The sequence below is a fragment of the Rhipicephalus sanguineus genome, chromosome 4 (genome assembly GCF_013339695.2).
Source record: "Rhipicephalus sanguineus isolate Rsan-2018 chromosome 4, BIME_Rsan_1.4, whole genome shotgun sequence".
NCBI classification, from domain to species: domain Eukaryota; kingdom Metazoa; phylum Arthropoda; class Arachnida; order Ixodida; family Ixodidae; genus Rhipicephalus; species Rhipicephalus sanguineus.
Window position 1 is genome coordinate 146,463,097 of NC_051179.1, and position 19,978 is coordinate 146,483,074.

Genomic DNA, 19,978 nt, shown 5'->3' on the forward strand with positions numbered 1-19,978 from the left:
ATGGACCGGAGCACGAATAGGTGAAACAGTAACCACACCGAAAGCGTTATGCGAAAACACCTCCCTCCGCTTGGGCCTTCCGCGTGACGAAAGACGGAGCGCTCTCTCTCTTATAGAAGAGTTCGTCGGCTGTGCTCGCACGTTTTCACTCGCACATAGATCACACGAAGCGCGCTGCGACGTTATAGATTTAGACTTGATACGGAACCTCACGGCGGCCCCGATGGCAAAGACGCGCCGGGAGTGTCCATATATTTACTAGTGCAAAAAAAACGAGCTAACAAAGGTAACTGACTATGTGACGGAGAAACTGAGCCCATTGCGTGATAACGCATGTCACCTGTGGCACTGTGATAAGCGGAACCGGTCACCAGTTCCGCTCGAACATGGCGCCATTTTCCCTGCCAGACGCAAAAATCTGTGCAAAAAAATCTGCATACAATGTACCATGCCTCCATATTAAATAAACTATATCAGAACGTAACGCCTGGGCCTGCACAAACCGACAGTCACCCCTGTGCTCGTATGCTTCAGCGTCCCCGTCGCTTATTTCATAAGCCCTTGCAGTACTTGGTTATTTGTGCGGTGTGTGTACCTCGTATTACTACTACTGGTGGCATCTTCAATGTCTGCTCTTGTATCCAAAAGTTGTATGTATACATTATGATGGCCCGAGCCATTATGAGTGGGCGGCGTCTCTACGGCAACACCGTGCGGCGTAGCTTTACAGTGGTAAAAGTTTACCGATACGTCTTCGCCTGGGCATCAGAGAGCCAGGTGTGCTAGACGGCGCTTCATATAAAGGCCTCTAATTTGTGTGTACGTGTGCGTGTGTGTGTTCGCTGTACTAAAGGCGCAATACGTTCACTTTTCTAGTTTTGCTGTTCCTGTTGTATCCATTTGTGCGTACACGTTTTGGAGCATCGCTTATGTATCATCTCACGTCATCATCATTCAAAAAGGAAAGAAAAGAGAGAGACGATATCATTAAGGAATTGGATAGAACATTAGAGCAAGCGAAATGTGACTCTCTGTTTTATGATCAGCTAGCATTTACCCCTTTGCAGCTACACATGCGCGCCATAGGTCATAACAAACCTTTCAGATGAATTCCAATGGGTATTTGCGCGCAGTTTAGCAGAACCGAAAGTCGCGGACAGCGAGCGATTTCAATTCAGTCATCGCAACTGTGTGGCGACCGTTCGTGCGGACCTGCACAGCACACAGCTATTTTCGCGGCAGTCACTGTGATCACTCGTGTCCGCCTATGTTAGGAGCATTCCTTTTTCCACATCCATCTTTTTTCATTCTTATTTGTGCGCCGGCGTATACAGTGCGGCCCATGACCTCTGTGTGCGCGTAGTATAGACATAAACGAACGCCGGATGCCGCACCACTGAATATACAAGAGCATTGCCCTAAGCGGATGGTGGCTTGTAGTGAAAACAACTATTGTAGTGCCGTCATACTTTCGTAGGATTGTTTCCGTGACACCCACCACAAGACCCCGTCGAAACGTATAGGCCGCTGTGCTACCACTTGCAGCAAATCTTCTAAATGCTTTGATACATTTATTTTGCCCTGTTCACGCTTCTTATGAGACTGTAAATTGCACTATTAGGCCAAGTGCAAAGAAAAAGTACGCAGCAACTCAGGGAAAGGAAAGCATGAGATATGCAGTATGTGATGTACAGATTAGGTTCATGCCCTTTGAGGTTCGGCGAGGTTGTCGAATGTGAAAAATACTTCTCTGCAAAACGGTGCTCAAAGCGAACTTCCAAAACGGTATCAAGATGAAATAAAATTGAGGCGACCCCAATCCCTTACCTAGGTGTCTCGTAGGGGCAGTCGCACCTCGAATTTGGTGTGCCCTGGTGCAATCCTTAGGTGAAGATTGCTTTTCGTCGCGCCACCGAAGCGCATCGCGGAGGCAACACGCGTGGGTGAGATTTACTCCGCCAGGTTCGATCGGAGCTGCTCTCAAGAAAACTGTCCGCTTTTTCAACGAACTTATTCAATTAATTTTCATTACTATCCTGAAACTGAACAGGCCCTTACTTTAAGCGCACTTATGCTCTCATATCATATATATGCAATATAATTTAAAGTAAACCACCGCCATCGACTTGGACACTTTTTATCCAACTGTCGGGCTTCTCAAACACAACTTAGAACAATCTCCGATGTACATTAAATGCGTAGCGTAACACCACGCTATAATAACTGTTGGGGTTTCACGTCCCAAAACCACGATATGATTATGAGGGATGCCGTAGAGTAGGACTCCGGAAATTTCGACCACCTGGGGTTCTTTAACGTGCACCTAAATCTAAGTAGGCGGGTCTCAAACATTCTCGCCTCCATCAAAAGTGCGGCCGCGAGTCGGTCCCGTGACCTTCGAATCAGCAGTCGGGCACCATAACCACTACACCACATTGGAGGGTCCGCGTACGCCACACTAATAGGTGCGAAACTAAAAGACACGTCTGCAATTTGTGATCCTGAAGAAACAGATATCACGAGTAACATCGAAGCTTTGCCAAGCCCTGCTGCGCGATTCATTATTTAAGACTATTTAGGTCACACGAGGGTCACCTCGTTAAAAAATGACGTCGGGTTAGGCAACTTCGCAAATCTCAATAAAATTTAGCACCTTTCGCTTTCGATAAGCTTTATCACAATCCTTTGCTTCAAAAAAAATTCTGTCAGTCACCACCTTTCCAAGTCGTCATCATCCATAAAACACCAAACACGCAGGCAGTCGGTCTGTTCATTACGCACATTCGTTTTCACGGCACAATATCTAGCTGATCGCTATGGGTTACCATCAGACATCGCCACTGAACGAAGTAGTATAAACACCTTTTGATCAACCCTCGAACATGACGGATATTACCGTAGTAACTGCTGGGGCATAACGTGCCGAAACGACGACATAAATATGAGGCCCATTGTAGTGGAGGGCTCCGGAAATTTTGACCACTTGAGGTTCCTAAAGGTACAGTGATATTAAATAGTACACGGGTACGTCTCTAGCATTTTCTTCTTAATCAAAACACCCGACCGCCGTGACTGGGATCGCACTCGCCTCTTTTCAGTCAGCAGCCGATCACCGCAACCATTGTAACACCGCGGCGGCTATGAGCGATATGAATGTACATACATTTGAAGTGTTTGTAGAACGAACACTACTACAGTTTGTGCATGATGCACACAGTTAGGATATTGTGTCACATTCACTTAATGCATCTATCTATCCGGATCCGTCAATATTTCGCCTGTGTACCACGTCATTCGCTTGTAGCATTCAACTTTTGATCATCGCATGACTACCGGAGCCGCGTTGCCAATATCAGAACATTTTCCGGTGTATACAAGAAAAATGAATATTATTTTTCTGCAATAATGTTGCCAGCACACGATGCCACACACCGCGCAAAAACATTTTTGAAATATTCTTGAAAATAACAAGAATGAGATCATCTTGCCGCATCGACGAACGAACGGACGCGTCCACAATAACACCAACGCGCACCTATAAAATCTGTGCATGGTTGCGGTGCCTTTTTTGAATCCCCTGCAATTGCAGAATGATTGTACTCTCAGCACGGCATTAGTTGAAACGCATGTGGTGACGAACGACAAGCGAAATGAGTTAGGAGGCACAATGAACTCATAGAGCGCAGCTGCAATGGTTTTTACGCATTGGGAAAGAGGGAAAGCGAGGAACATATTCCGCGGTTAGCGGGACTCACTACGTATGCTTCAGTCGGCGTGAAGAAGCCCCGCCGTATTCGCAGTTCGTAACGTTGCGCGCAATATGCCGGACTTAAAGACAAAAGTTGCCCTCATAACAGGTAGGTTTCCATATGAATCCATGTAGTGCCTTCTCCTTAAATTCTCCTTTGTTTTTTTTTTAAATACGAGCCTTCAACTAACCCGGCACGCCATCTTGTTGGGTTTTAGAGATTTGTACATGATTTCTGCCTGACTGCAGTGCCTTGCGGCTTAAATTTGCGAACATGAAATATGTGCTTCCACATGCATTAGCTACGCTTAATCAGTTGCAGAATCATTCAAGTGTTTCGCATCAGAAGGGCAGGCATATCTACATGCAACTCCTGCGAAACCGGAGAGACGATTCAGCACTTCCTCCGCAGCTGCGCTCGCTTTGACATGAAGCGATGCCCTATGCAGGTGCTTCTGACCCAACTGGAATCAAGCCTATTTTCTGTAGCCAAAGTTCTAGCCCAACGAACATTTGCCTCGAAGGCGCAGATGGCAACCAAAACATTGGTGACGTGCTGAAGGTCAACAGGTCTATGCAACTGCCTTTAAATTTAATATGCTCCGCCATGTGCACGATTGATTCTGCCAATCTCTATCTTTTCTTTTGCCTCTCCTTTCGCCCGTTTATTCCTTCCGACAGTGCAGGGTAGAAAACCGGGCATGCGTAATGATAACCTGCCTGCCTTTCCTTACTTATGTTTCTCTCTCTATATATATCTCTCTCTTTCATACAAGTGCTGTATTAATTTATTAAATTATGATATTACGAGTTTCGTTTCACCTTGGCCATTCAGTGGCAGCAGCGACGTTGCCGAAGAGGTGGATGAAATTGAGTAATCTGTTAATTACAACTTTGCATCACCTGCTCGGCAGCAGCTTAATCCTTTCAGACGCCACCTATGAAAAACTTTCTGTCGATACGTCAGATTGATGCGACGTTATTTCAGGGCACTCGATATTCTATTCCAACAAAAATAATGTCATAATACGCTAATTTATGCCTGTTTAGTATTTAATTCTAATCCAACTGCATTTAAATATCTATTTATTCTGAAGTCAGTCACGCTCTGTTTTTGCATAAATGTAATACAGTCTAAGGCTAGAAATGTGGTGCAAATTCGTTTTCGGTTATGTCCTTTCTGAGCAAAGAAAAATTATACTTTTGACGTGGCGTGCGCGGAGCGAAACGCCGAGTGATTCGTCTAACACTGTAGTGCCTTCAGCCAAGTGACCATATGCAACAGTACACTGTAAAATGACGTTAATTGAAGACAAATTTATTATGCAGGAGGTAAAATTCATCTCAAGCTCAATGTATCTTCCTCTTTCATAGCCCCTAGCCGACACAACTAGCAAAAACAAATGATGTACACAATTGTGTGCATGGGGTTTCAAAGGTTTAAAAATACCAGTCAGTGAAGTCAGTGTAAGTCCTTGAGAAAAGGCCTTGCGCATTTAAAAAAAGATGAATGATCCCTCCTTCATAGGAATCGATATAGCACGAAAGTGAACCGCGACGTCACAGAAGTAGTTGATTGTTCATAGTGCATCGGTATATGAGAGCTGGTACAATGTCTACTGTTGTTTAGCACATATAGCACCGCTTGATGGTGGACGCACTGACTTTGACGCCTAGTGGCACATCTCCGTACCGACGACTAGCGCCCATGATCATGATTGAACCCTTGCGGTAGCTGAAGTTTGTGGACACCGCAAATGGCGAATCCCGCGCAAATATGGCATGAACAAGCAGATAATCAACACTGATACTCGATATTCACTCTTTCAAAGCGTCGTGAAACGCGAACAGAAACGCTACGCGCATCGTGTCTTCCCTCTAGCCTGGCCGCTAAAGGGGCCCTCCAACACTTTTTTCGAAGCGCCTACATCGCTGCCGAACGCATCAACGCGTAGTGGCGCTCGCCAGAACTATTGCGGGCGGATTTGACGAAGATGAGCGCTGGTCCATGATTGCATAAATGTAACGTTAGAAATAATAACGGCGTTGCAACCCCACAGGGGTTATTATTGGGTATAGGTTTTCTTTAGCATGCTTTTTTCACTGAACACCAACTATATGAATGATCTTAGACCTTTTCAGCTTTAAAACTGCAGCGTCCGGCAAAGAATGCGCCGAACGCCCCGGCTCTCGGGGAAACGCGCTGGGGACGCTCCAGGCGCCGTTAAAATGTAAGTTCGGTGATATAGACGCCGTCGCAACAAGAAAGATGACTAAAACTACAAAACATAATAGAGGCGTTCGCGATCTGCCTCGTTTCGCACGTGCAATTCACTCTTAATGCACCACATTGTTTGTTACTATCGCAACGGCGTCATCATTACGTTGAAAAGAACGGGCAACATTGCATGCAAGCTTCCTGTACGCAGAATATTTCAGTTCATTTCATTGGGGCGCCATCAAACGTCACAGGGCGAGTGAAACGTGGTAAGGTGACCCCGCGAAAATCGAGTTGAGGGTAGGCCTCCATTTTATTGTATTGTGAGTGCTCTAGGCTGAATAACTTCGGACTGCGTGTCCCTATCGCTACCGTTCTTGCTGCATTAACCCGAAAGTAAAAAGTGTGAAACAATGAGGTCTGGAAAAGTGTTAGTGGGTCCCTTTATTCTCACAGGGCGAACGGGGAACGCGGTGCGACATCCAGGCGAGCGTCGGAGAGCTATTTCTCGATACGGTTAAATGCTATGAGCGAGGCGTGGGCTAACGCCACCGCTTCGCGGTCTGTTGAAGCGTTGATGAAATTACACTTCTGTTCGAAACGTGCCGAATGGGACGGTCGTAGCAACGGCGCGTTTTTTTTTCGAGCCTGGTGGTGCACATGTCACCACCCCGTTATAAAGCGGACACTCGTAACGTCCATCCATCCATGCAAGAACACTGTGAGTGTGGTGGACTTCAAGGTCCGCCGGCTACCAGACTGTCGTTAAGAAAAATAGACGGCACGTCCGAACGAACATTTTTAATGGAACATGAATGAAAAAAAAAAAAAAGATGGCTTCGTGCCCTCGAGCGAGCGGCAGCTTGTGCGGAGAAATCCCGATGATGATAAAACGTTCGTCTGCTGGGTTGGTGAAGATGAAGTTATAACATCTTCCCGCGCCCAACAGATGGCGTCACTCGGCTTCCAGTGGGTGGAGCATTTGAACAGGGCATTTGACTATGGCTCCGTCCGACAGACGAATAGAACATGAGCAGGCCTTTTACACAAACTAGTCTGTCCTTGTCGAGATGAACTTAACCTGGGTCATCATATGAAAAGGCCTTCTTTCGTGAAGGCACGTCAGGTTGTCGACGAGGTGCCCTTAGTCTGAGATGTGTCGGGTAGCATTCAGTCTCTTGAAGTTCAGTCAAAAGCCCATGTGGTGAAGTCGGCTCTCCTGTCAGATTTCTCTTGGATCTCATTAAGCAGGAGGTGAATCGTAGAACATTCATACGAGAACTGAACCACTGCGTGTCAATTATTTGTTTTAATGGTGGTTTCATGCTGACAGCATGAAAAATGTCGTGGTGGCGCATTCTGGTTTTCCTACTCGTACGTCTTCACCAACGTCTTCTGGCCACCTTGAAGAATCCCTCATCCATTTTGGTTCATGCCACCACAGTCTTCTCTGCTGTAGCTTCTCTGCTGATATGTCTCTTGCCTGTAAGTCTCGGATTTTCTTTACCTATGTGGAAGGCTTGTGGATTTTTGCCACCCGGTTCCCAACGAAGATTTTTCTTGTTCAATGCTCGATGTGTCCTGTAGTTGTGGAATCTGTAAGCTGGTCCTTGATCCAGGTACATACGAATGATTTTGTTCTTCGTTTCCAAGTGACAGCGGTGCTTGTAAAACCTTCGAATCAAATTTCTAAGGCCTCGAAAATTATAGGGGCCGTCCTCTTTCGTCTGATTTCTAGTGAACTGTTGTAGCCTCATTTCGTTGTCCAACACAGTTTCTTCATCATCTCCACCGAGTAAACTTACCGGATCTCAAATATCTGTGAGAGCGTCAGAAGCACAGTCCTCTTCTATACATGTCTGAAGTATAATGACTGTGGAACAGTGAGTGCTGTTGCTTGGGAAAGGAACTGGCCCTTGCACAGACCATCCTAGTTTAGTCTGCACAGCGTTTAGGTTCTTCCATTTGTTGCGCACGGTTTTCACGTCGCCAGTCACAAAATTCCAGTAGTAGTCGGATCCCACGAGCAAAGAAATTCAGTTTTCGTTTTCACCTTTTAGACAAAGGGCTCGCGTGTTTAATCCAGTTTCCTCCAGCTTCTTTGTGACTTCTTCGCCTGAAATTGGAATGTGCTCGCTACACATGTCTTCTGCTTCTAAAGCATCGATTACAATCGGTTCCTTCATGGCTTCTTCAAAAATGCTGGCACGGACTCTTCTCATCGTTTTCTGCGTCTTGTGACCTCCGATAACTCCAACTGTCATCGTTTCTTCTCGAAACAGCTGGCAGCCAAGTTGCAGAGATGATTCGACGGTGATGAAGCTCCGCTGACTCCCTCCGTCGAAGAGTACGCTGTAGTACCTTGAAGACATCGTACCTGCTATCTTGGCTGTTAAGGACTGTAATAATATAATAGGGCTCGCTTGTTCCGAGAGGATGTTGCCTGCTGTCGCAGAAGCGTCGTTTGCCTTCTTCCGGAAGTCCGGATCACACTAGGATGTTACGTGTCGTCGAGAGCATATGCCGCATTTTTGTCTTCCCCTGCAGTCTTGTGCCAGGTGACCTTGCTTGAGACAACGAAAGCATCGCCCGGCATTGGCGAAAATCTGCTTCTTGACTGCCAAATTCGTGTCGTCGTCGCAGACTTCGGCACGATGCTTCGTCGACTTAAAAAATAGACATGGATCAGGCTTCCCCAGCACACTTTGCAGAGACGCTGCTGATGACATGGTACAGTGCCCAACTCGTCGCGGCATTCCTCCAGTTGGCTTACGGATTTCATGTCTTCTTGGGGACGCACACGCCACCAGAGTTTCTCTGCAATGAAGCTAATGTTCGATGAAGTCCAGAAGATCTTGCAGCTCTTTCTTGATTTCGGTCGTCCGGTCCTGTGGGTCCCTTTGCGCAAGAGAATCTCCTGTAGCATGGAGCAGTATGTGTTGGGGCTTGCTCCAAGCGCTTTGAGACTCCTCACATATACTTGTACTTCGTCGTAGAAGTCTGAACTTCTACGACGACAAGAAGAAGAAGACGACAAGACTGGCCTGAGATCTAAGAGGCTTCGAAGATGTTCCTGAACAATAATCTTCTCGTCCCCGAAGCGTTTCTTGAGGATATCTATTGCGTCTTCATAGCACTCTCCCATTGCCTGGAGTCGGGAAATGGCTGCAGCGGCAGTTTCAGTGACAAGCGTGCTCAAGTAGTTGAATTTCTTGGCAGCGCTGAGGTCGTCGTTGTTGTGCACTGCCGTCGAGAACTGCATCCAAAATCGATGCCATTTTTGTTGGTTGCCGTGGAATTTCTGCAGTTCTAGTTGCGGCAGTCTCGACCTGAAACCGACGGAAGCTTGGCTCGTCGTCGGGCTCGAGGCTTGAGACGCCTGGTTGTCCAGAATCGCAAAGCGAAGCTTTGCTGTCAATGTTACAATCTTGTCCCCATAATTGCTCGCGTCTATCATCTCTGCCTCGATCAGCTCGTCAGGCGTCTCGTCTATTAGGCTTTCATCTATCGTCGTTATCTGTGTGTAGATCGCGTTGATTCGGCCAATTGGAACGCTGACCCGTGACAATGACAGCTCTTGTGCTCGTAGGAGTCCTTCCGCTTCTTAGACGATGCCATTCATTCGCGAGCGCAGGCACTTGCGTCGTCGGAGTAGCCGTTCCATGGGTCGTTCGGCAGCCCGGAACTCTTCGCCAAAGGCTCAGGGGTCGCAACGCGACACCTTGAATCTATGACGCGTCGTTCAGAAGATCCCGCTTGGTTTCAGCACCATGTGGTGGACCTCAAGGTCCGCCGGCTACCAGACTGTCATTTAGAAAAATAGACGGCACGTCCGAACGAACCCTTTTATGGAACATGAATGAAAAAGAAAAGATGTCTTCGTGCCTTCGAGCGAGCGGCAGCTCGTGAGGAGAAATCACGATGATGATAAAACGTTAATCTACTAGGTTGGTGAAGACGAAGTTACAACAGTGAGAGGAAAGTGTGAAAGATAAAAGGCGCGTTCCTGTAGCCTCCGTTATGTGTTTGGCGGCAGCTTAGTAGGCTAGGCGCCTGCCAGCCATTGTCGCGAACCTAGAAGGCATGGGTTCAATCATGCCCTCTCATGACGTATTTCCGTGACGGAAATACGTAATGAAAGACTTGGTGGACCCCGGCATAAAACACTTTCGTGTCAAAAGGGAGCGACTAGCACATCATCAAAAAAATAAAGAAAGACAGGAGGGCGGGAGCGGGGGGGGGGGGGCGATTTACTCAAGCTGCAAAACATGGCCACACTAACTTTATGCCGCATCAACGTAATGCGAGTAACTAAGATTGACCACGACGATGTGTGATGTTCGCATAGCGCCGCATGTGCTCATAAGCTGTGACAAAGAGCGGTCCACTGGTATATAATATATATGCAAGGCGTCCCAGCTACCGCGCAGAACGATTTTAAAAAATATGAAGGTCGTGCGAAGCATGCACACCTTGTGAATATTGTTCCTAGTATACTGTAGCAGCCACTAGTAACGTTTTCGTTAATCAGGTTTAGCTAATGAGTCCTAATTATGTTTCTAACTCGACAAGTACTCACCAAGCCATTAAAACGTCAATGAGGCATATGTAGGCATGCTCAAATGACATCTAACTACGCTATTCTTAACAACTTACTAATTGCGTGCTGATTTTTTGCGGCTGATAAAGCCAAGGAAATATGAAAAATAACACCCCCCCCCCCCCATATATATATATATCGGGTGTTCAGTTGCTGAGCTTTATGGTTTGCTTGCGGAGCTTTATTCAGCACTGGGACGAACGTGAAAACCACATTTGCGGATAAGGTATGTATCAAGGGGGACGCAAAATGAGGCAATAATTATTGCTGTCAGCCGCCCAATTAACTAAGATTGAATAATTAACTTTTTAGTGACGGCAGCAAGCGGGCGTGTTTGTATTGGAAGGTTGGTGGCAGGCGCGTTTCCAAGAAATACCACTTGGAAGATTTCTTCTGGCTAGTTGTGTCCCGAGATATCTCGCAGCAAACCTTAATTGAGGTTTGCATGATTAAGCATGCACGACAGTGACCAGTGGCGCGAAGCTCCTCCCCGATGTGCCGCTGCAGTTGCGTGTGGCGTTTATTCTGACAACGGGTCGAAGGTATAGGCAATGATGATAGCGGTTACTCTTTTGCTACCGGCTGACGACAGCAAGCAATGACTGCTCGTCACATCAGGGCGGAACATTGCGCCGATTATCACCGTCTTTCATTCGTAATCATGCAAGCCGCAATTAAGCTTTGCAGCGGGATGTCTCTGGGCACAAACATGCTAGCAGAATTCTTCCAAATGGAACTGTGTAGAAACGCGATGGCCTCCAACTTTTCAATACAAAGATGCCCGCTTTCTGCCGTCACTAAAAAACTCATTATACAATCTTAATTGTTTGGGTGGCTTACAGCGATGAATATTTCTCACTTTGTGTCTCCCTCGATATATAACTCAGCTGCAAAGGTAGTTTTCGCGTATCTACCAGTGCTGAATTTTGAACACCCCATATGTGTGAGTGTGTGTGCTTGTGTCATTATACCGTACGTGCCGTTGTGGAGTTATCTTGTGGTGTGTCACATTAGTGGATTCAAAAAGAGACTGTCGCCATCGTAGTTGTTGAACACTTCTGTCGCCACACGTTTTTTTACGTCAGAAAGTGTCGCTTCCCATTCTGGGTGGCGGATTTACTAAAAAAACCACCTTTCGTCTTCTGCATTGACGCTCGCAACGAACGCGCAATACGTACATGCCTCCCACAGCCATTTATCTCTTGTCCTGGGTGAGTCGGTGCGAAATTATGCCTGCATCACAAATTCGCGTCCCTCACATTATCAAACAAAATATGGCGCTATATTGTCGCACTAATGTCCAGAGCATCTGTTATCTCGCATTAAGACTGCAATGATGTAGTACGATTGCGGTACAATATTTCAGATAAGTTCTGTGTTTGTTTCAATTATATGCTTTTGCCTTGTGTGACCTACGAAAGACGTTCCCGGAGACACTAACAATTCTGGCTGTAATCTGTGGTCTCTGGCTGTAATCTTTTAAGGCTGAATCTTTTACACCTGCAGGGCTACATTACGAAGCTGTACGCTGGCCTTCGTATTCATATATTGCCGACGGTGAACGCCAAGTTCTCCGCAGTAACTCACAGTCGAATAAGGCACTCACTGCAACAGATTATTCTAGGATGCATCGGTGCCTTACACGCTTAAAATGCTTTCCGATTAAAATAGAAGTCTGCGCCCGCTGGCACTTTTCCATGTGATAAAGCTATTTACTGTGCGATATTTACATCGTTGAAAAAATGTGGTGAAAGCAGTGCAAGTGCTTGGACTGAAGATTTCATCCGTGATATTGTGCATAGCTTTTATTCTTTAGGTGATATCGAGCTACCCAATACAGTGCCACTCGAGCTGATACGATGCCCTGACATTGCCACGCGAACAATGTTTGTTTCAGTTATATAAATTTCGTTACCACTCAGCATTTCCGCATGCCTTACAAGCTCATTCAATTATAATCTCTGATTTCGTTTGCACAAATATTATTTTCTACAAATTGTACAAAAGTGAAACCGGGTAACATCCGCGCCCACATATGCATTCGTCCCGTTGTGCTTGGCCTCTGCGGAGGTAAATACCTCGAAGTTACAAAAGCCAAGGAAGCCGCCCAAGACCAAGGGCTCGCAGCCGATGCTTAGGCCGTGGCTGAGGCCCACCCCGAAGCAACTTCGCTGAACTTTGTAAATAAAGTTCTTTCATCATCATCAGCTATCTGGATATTTTGTGGGACTTTAGTAGTTGCTTCTGAGCACATGTGCCCCGTAATTACAAGAAGTATTTGAGGAATAGTAGTGAAAAGCCGGCCACAGGTGTCTTTTTCGTTGGGATGCTGGAAAGGCAGCTTGCACTGAACAGCTTGAAGAATACAAGGAGCTATTTAAAAAGACACCATCTCCCGCTAAAGGGGACCATGAGCCGATGCGAAGCCGGAGCACTTGCACGATCGCGTTCCGTTGGCGTTCGTTGGGAATGCTACGAACTCGCGTCGTGGAACGCGAAGAGGGACGCTACGCGCGTCGTATCTTCCATCTAGCCTGGCCGTTAGTTTTCACAGGGCGAGCGGGGAACGCGGTCGACAGGCGGGCGAGAGGGGGGCAGGGTAGGAGAGGAGAAAGAAGGGGAGGGGATGCGCATGCGCATGAGCTCATCGCGGCGTTGCGCAGGAGAGAATTTCGGCATGTCTAGCTCGCGTTTCAGAGGAAGAGTGGAAAGGGGGAGGGAAGAGGGGAATGGGAGAGGGGCAGGGGAGAGGGGAATGGGCGAGGGGAAGGGAAGAGGGTGAGTGGAGAGAGGAAAGGAGAGAGGGGGAATGGTGAGGGGAGTGGAGAGGAGGTGTGTGGGGAGGGTATGCGCATGCGCAGTAAGGGTGGTCACGCCGCACACCACCACCACCACCACCACTGGATTGAGCTCCGCCTTAAGATACTTCGTATCTAAAAAAAGGAGCTGATGCACAGAACAATATGTACATTACTTCGTTGGTACAGCGCCTATTCATCTAATATTAGCTAGTCCCACATATTATCAGTCTGATTTTTTCATTGCGATCGGCAGGTGCCTCGGCGGGCATCGGCGAAAGCACGGCGAAGCATTTTGCCTCCCTGGGCTGCTGGCTTTCTCTGACTGGACGGAACACGGAGAATCTGGCAAGAGTGGCCGAGGCTTGCTACGAAAGAGGGCTACCTCAAGACAAGGCTAGTAGCCGGTGTGGTCTAGCTCAAAGCTCACATACTAACGTTTCGAAAGCGGCACTCAGGCACCAGTTCACTAAGAGAATAACTTCACTGTTTGTTTACCCTATTGCAAGCACCTGAAATGTGGCAGTAGGCCTCAAGTGCACAAAAATAGCCACTGTATGTTGAATATGCGGCGAATGATGTTCGCTATTATAATCACAATTCATTCACAATCGCACAACGCCTACAGAAAATCTGAGTAGGGAAACCGGAGAAAGCGGCTTGTTGAACAAGCGCGTCAGAAATATTACTATATTCCTAATGTTTATTCATTTGTGGACTGCAATATGCATTCAAACCGCTAGGTTTCACAAAGATTGTTCATATGAGCAGGATTTGGCAACACAGCGCTTAATGGCAGTAATATTTTATTTTGAAACATAACGCATATCAATAAACGAACTATAGCGGCAAGCTCGGCCTAGCCGAAGATGAACGCCAAGTTCTCCGCAGTAACTGACAGTCGAATAAGGAACTAATTGCGACAGATTATTCTAGGATGCATCGGTGTCTTACACGCTTAAAATGCTTAGCAATTCAAATTTACTTCACTTTTGTAGTTTTCTGTGCTTCCAATGCACAGAAAACTAGATAATATTCAGTAATATTGTTACGAAGTGTCACTGCCAGGGGGAAACGAGAGAAGCAGGGGAAGAGGAAGAGGACGACGACGCTGCTCCTGCGATCACTACGGTCTGTTGTGGCTTGGTGCTCATTAAATACCCCTTAGACATCTCCTGTGCACGTAACAGATTAGTGGAGGTGCGGGGTACGACGAACCTCACGACGGAAGCACTACTACCTGGACTTCGCCGCAGCCGCCGTCTTGCCGGACTCCCACCATCGCCGATCGAAATGTCTCACGACCAGAGCGCTGGTGCTTCGAGGGCGACAGCGATAGGTTCCTTGCCTTACTATCGAGTTCCGCCGAACTTTGGCGGGACCTCTGGAGAAGACGTGGACGAGTGGCTGAAGAAATACAAGAGGGTGAGCAGAAGCAACGGCTGGGATTCTTCAGAGCAGCTCAGTCATGTTGTATTTTCACTGATTAACACAGCTCTCATGTGGTATGAAAACCACGAAGACATGTTCACATCTTGGGATCGTTTTGTTGAGGAAGTACAGAAATGCTTCGGTGATTCCAACGCGAAGAAGAAGCGGACGGAGCAGACATTGGCCCAGAGGGCACAGCTTCCAGGTGAGACGTGTACCACATACATTGAAGAAATTTTGAAGCTGTGTGACATAGTGGATGCCAGGATGACTGAATAAGATAAGGTTGGACACGTTCTGAAGGGGATAGCGGAAGATGTGTACAATTTCCTGATCGGAAAAGAGAGCCTGACCTCCGTGTCCGACGTGATGCAGCATTGTCGCACATTTGAAACGCTAAAGATGCGACGGATAGCGCCAAAATTTGGCCGTCTCTCTAACGTCTCGACGGTGGCTAGTGTCGACACAATGACACCCAATGACCTGGTATCTACAATACGGCAGATTGTGACAGAAAAACTGTTTCGGTGTCAGCGAATCTCTCATGACTCCAGCGACTGCCAGGACAGCTATGCAAGAGACGCAGAACGCGCACGAACCCCGGCTACTCTGGCTCCATGGCAACCATCAGTTAATTCGGCAGATTCCGACGAATACAGAGGCAAACGGCGATCTGGCTTCTCGTATCGGCCACCCTCGAATGACGAACGACGTTTGCGCTCACCTCGTTTCCCTCAGCGAATTTCGGCTGGCTACGGTGCCCGCGAAGAGCGATATTCCCATCCTACGCCTTCTCATAGGGCTGGCTACTCTGAGCAGCCGCGTGTGTCCCGACATCTTCCGGTGTGCTACCGATGTGGTGTTCCGGGTCGCATCTCACGTTTCTGCAACTACCGCCCTTCATACCAGCGAGAGCCCTTGCCCATGGACACCCAACCTTTTGACCACACGTTCTCTACACCACAGCCACCACGCACACCTGCTAGTTTACACTACCCGTCGCCGGGCTCTGATCGAAGCTTGACTCCACCGCCAGCTCCACGTGCTCCACGATCCCCATCGCCGCGGCGTCGTACGCAATCACCGCCGCCGGAAAACTAGCAGGTGCGGCCAATGGGGGTGAGGCCGCAGGATACCAGGCACTATCGACAGACATAGCTCCGTCATTGTTTATGCTCAAGAACAAAGTTCACGTACTTGTTGATGGTGTCCCTACCATGGCACTTGTGGATACGGGTGCGACTATTTGTGTAATGAGTGTTAATTTCAAGAACCTTCTTGGGCCTAAGGTGATGTTTTGTTTGAGTCGTGGTGTGACATTACGTGGTGTGAGTGGTGACGCGTTGTGTCCTGTGGGAGTTTGTACTGTGGATGTGTCCTTGTGCGGCAAAGTGTTTCCCGCAGAATTTGCTGTTATTACGCGATCCACGCATGACGTTATTTTGGGAATCGATTTCTTGCGGGAGTGTGGGGCAACCGTTGACTGCAGAAGTGGGCACCTTTCCGTGCACGGTAGTTTTCCAGCTGCGCTCTTGGAGAATTCACCGCGTGATGATTGCAGCTTTTTTGTCTCCGAGGACACGGTCGTTCCTGCATTCTCTGTCATGCGTGTTCCAGTGACTTGTTCTAGTAACGACCTCGCCACGTTCGACACCACACTCGAACCGATTCTTTGGGCCTGTGTGAAAAAGAACATTTTAGTCCCCCATTGCGTGGTGTCTGTAGTTAACGGACGCACAAGTGTGTGGGCAATCAACAATTCAATGGAGCCTACAGTATTGCCTGGTGGCATGAAACTTGCTGCATTCAACCCCGAATCATCTACGACGCTGGTGGCTCTTCTCGATGCTGCAGGCGAGAACGGACATGCAGCTTCTCAACGGTCAGATGATTTAAAACTGCTACAAATTATCAGCAAGTCACTTAGCCAAAGCGAACGTCACACCCTCCTTAACGTTCTCTCCAAGCACTCTAAAGTGTTCGACTTCTCAAAACGCAGCCAAATGCCCTCAATTCCATCGTCTCGAATACGTCATCGAATCAACACCGCGTCCGCGCATCCCATACGGCAGAAACTTTACAGAGTGGCACGATCAGAGCGCGAGATTATCAACGAGCAAGTGCAAGAGATGCTAACGAAGGGAGTAATTCAAGAATCAGCGAGTCCCTGGGCCGCACCAGTCATTCTTGTGAAGAAGAAAGATGGTACGTGGAGATTCTGCGTAGACTATCGCCGACTGAATTCCGTTACCAAAAAAGATGTCTATCCGCTGCCGCGTATTGATGACGCCATAGACTGTTTACATTCTGCTTCCTATTTTTCATCTGTTGATTTAAGGTCCGGTTATTCCAATGCACGCAGCTGACAAGGAAATAACGGCATTCGTTACCCCAGACGGGCTGTACGAATTCAACGTGATGCCGTTCGGATTGTGTAGTGCGCCGGCGACATTCGAAAGATTCATGGACACTGTTCTGCGGGGTTTGAAATGGCAGATTTGTATTTGCTACCTTGATGACGTAGTAATTTTTAAACGGACATTTCAGGAGCATAATACTCGTCTGGATATTGTGCTCGACTGTATTGAAAAGGCTGGGCTTGTGTTGAATTCAAAGAAGTGCCATTTTGCTGAGCGTCAAACTTTAGTGTTAGTATATCTCGTCGATAAAGATGGCATTAGACCTGACCCACAGAAGACAGAAGCCGTTGCATCATTCGAACATCCTAAATCTCTGAAACAGCTTCGTAGCTTCATCGGGCTCTGCTCATATTTTCGGCGGTTCATACCCGGCTTCTCGGATATCTGTCACCCCTTCACGAATCTTCTACGCAAGAACACTCCGTTTCAGTGGAGCCCTGACTGTGATACCGCTTTTCGCCAGCTGAAGTTTCTGTTAACTTCACAACCAATCCTTCGGCACTTCGACCCTTCGTCTCCGACAGAGATTCACACAGACGCAAGTGGCATCGGCATCGGCGCCGTTCTTATTCAGCGCTCTGGCAACAAAGAACATGTCGTAGCGTATGCAAGCCGTTCCTTAAGCAAGCCTGAACGCAACTACACTGTCACCGAGCAGGAATGCCTCGCAGTCGTATTTGCCGTGCAGCGGTTTCGCTCGTACATTTACGGTCGCCCGTTTACCATCGTAACAGATCACCATTCTCTATGCTGGTTGGTCAACCTTCGCGACCCATCCGGACGCCTCGCTCGATGGGCCCTTCGTCTACAAGAATACGAATTCACTATTTCGTACAAAAGTGGCCGTCGACACGCTGATGCGGATTGCCTTTCTAGGATGCCACTACCGACGACAGATTGTGAAGCCGACAACTTTGACCATCTTATCGCTTCCCTGTCAGCTGACTTTCCGATGCTTCGACTTTCGCCGCTGAGCAGCGCAAAGACCCCAGCTTGAAAGCTCTTTTTCCTCCACGCAAGGCTCCATAAGCGAAGGCCGATTTTGCACCCGAGATGGTCTTCTTTACAAGAGGAACTTATCAACGACGGGCGCTCGCTTTCTACTGGTGGTTCCCGCGTCTCTTCAGACATCTGTTCTGCGTATTACGCACGATGACCCGACGTCTGGTCACTTGGGGACCACGCGAACACTAAGCCGCACCAAAGACCAATTCTACTGGCCTCAAATGCGCAAAACAGTTGACACCTTGGTGGCTAGTTGTAACCAAAGTAAGAGCCACAAGCGACCTAACTCAGCTCCAGTCGGTTACCTCCAGCCAGTAAATCCACCGAGCACTCCGTTCGAAAAGGTCGGCATTGACTTGATTGGACCGTTTCCACGTTCTTCCAGAGGCAACAGGTGGATAATAGTGTGTGCTGACTACATGACACGGTACTGCGAGACGGCAGCCTTATCCTCCGCCACGGCAGCCCAGGTTTCTGAGTTTATACTCCACTCCATCATACTTCGACACGGGTCTCCTCGAGTGATAATAAGTGACCGTGGTCGCCAGTTTACTGCCGATGTTGTGGAAGAATTACTCCGTTCGTGTGCCTCCAAGTTCCGTCACTCAACAGCTTATCATCCGCAAACTAATGGCCTCACCGAGCGCACAAACCGAACATTGATCAACATGTTATCAATGTACGTCGCTTCGGACCACAAAAACTGGGATGAAGTATTACCGTTCGTGACATACGCTTTCAACACTGCGAAGCACGAAACCACAGGCTATAGCTCTTTCTTCCTCCTGTACGCACGTTCACCGCGTCATTCGCTGGACACTGTCTTTCCTTTTGTTATCCATGACGATTTGTCTATCGCCGAGACATTGTGTCGTGCTGAAGAGGCTCGTCGACTTTCACGCCTACGTACATTGGCCGCGCGAGACAGCTCTAAAACACGCTATGACAGCCAGCACTGACATGTCACCTATGTTCCCGGTGAACGTGTTTGGCTGTGGACTCCCATACGCCGACGCGGCTTGAGCCAAAAACTTCTCGCAGACTACACCGGCCCGTTCGTTATTCTCGATCGTCTAAGCGAGGTCAATTACGATAGCGCGTCTTACTTCAAGTGGCCGCTGTTCACGCAAGACTGAGGTGACGCATGTTGCCCGCCTGAAGCCGTTCACGGAAAGAAAGCAGGAATGACTCGCCCGGAGGGCTTTGTCTGAGAGAGGAAGAATGTTACGAAGTGTCACTGCCAGGGGGAAACGAGAGAAGCAGGGGAAGAGGAAGAGGACGACGACGCTGCTCCTGCGAACACTACGGTCGTTTGTGCCTCGGTGCTCATTAAATACCCCTTAAACATCTCCTGTGCACGTAACAATATAAGAACACAAAAATTTCGATTTGGAACAGTGAGTGATGCAGTAAATTATACTTATCTACTAATATACTTAAGTGCCACCATTCGCTACGTTAGGTGGCGCAACTATGAAACAATCGTAAAATAACTATGAAAAGTGCAGCGACCTGAAAACAATCGGCCTAGATGCTCCCAATGTGAAACACAATTTTACATACGAGCTTCTCTAATTATTCAAGTAATTGTTAACCTTCGTGACAATTTTTACTAATGAATCAGTGCAACCACTAAAATTTCACGTTAGAGCAATGCGATGGCGAAGAAAACTCGGTTGTTCCCATAGTCGCATTCCTTCGCCTCCTTGCTCCTCATTTTCCATGGCCTATGTTAGCTGAGGAAAATTGTAGAAAATG

General features: G+C 47.8%; 1 protein-coding gene across 1 annotated transcript in view; it reads left to right on the top strand.

Moving 5' to 3' along the window:
* Positions 1 to 14,657: 14,657 nt before the first annotated feature.
* LOC125758323 (glucose 1-dehydrogenase 1-like) overlaps positions 14,658 to 19,978 on the top strand; it is a 31,976-nt gene continuing 26,655 nt past the window's right edge. Inside the window, exon 1 of the mRNA XM_049415374.1 lies at positions 14,658 to 14,789. Coding sequence (XP_049271331.1) covers positions 14,658 to 14,789 — 132 coding nt within the window. The remainder of the gene's footprint in view (positions 14,790 to 19,978) is intronic.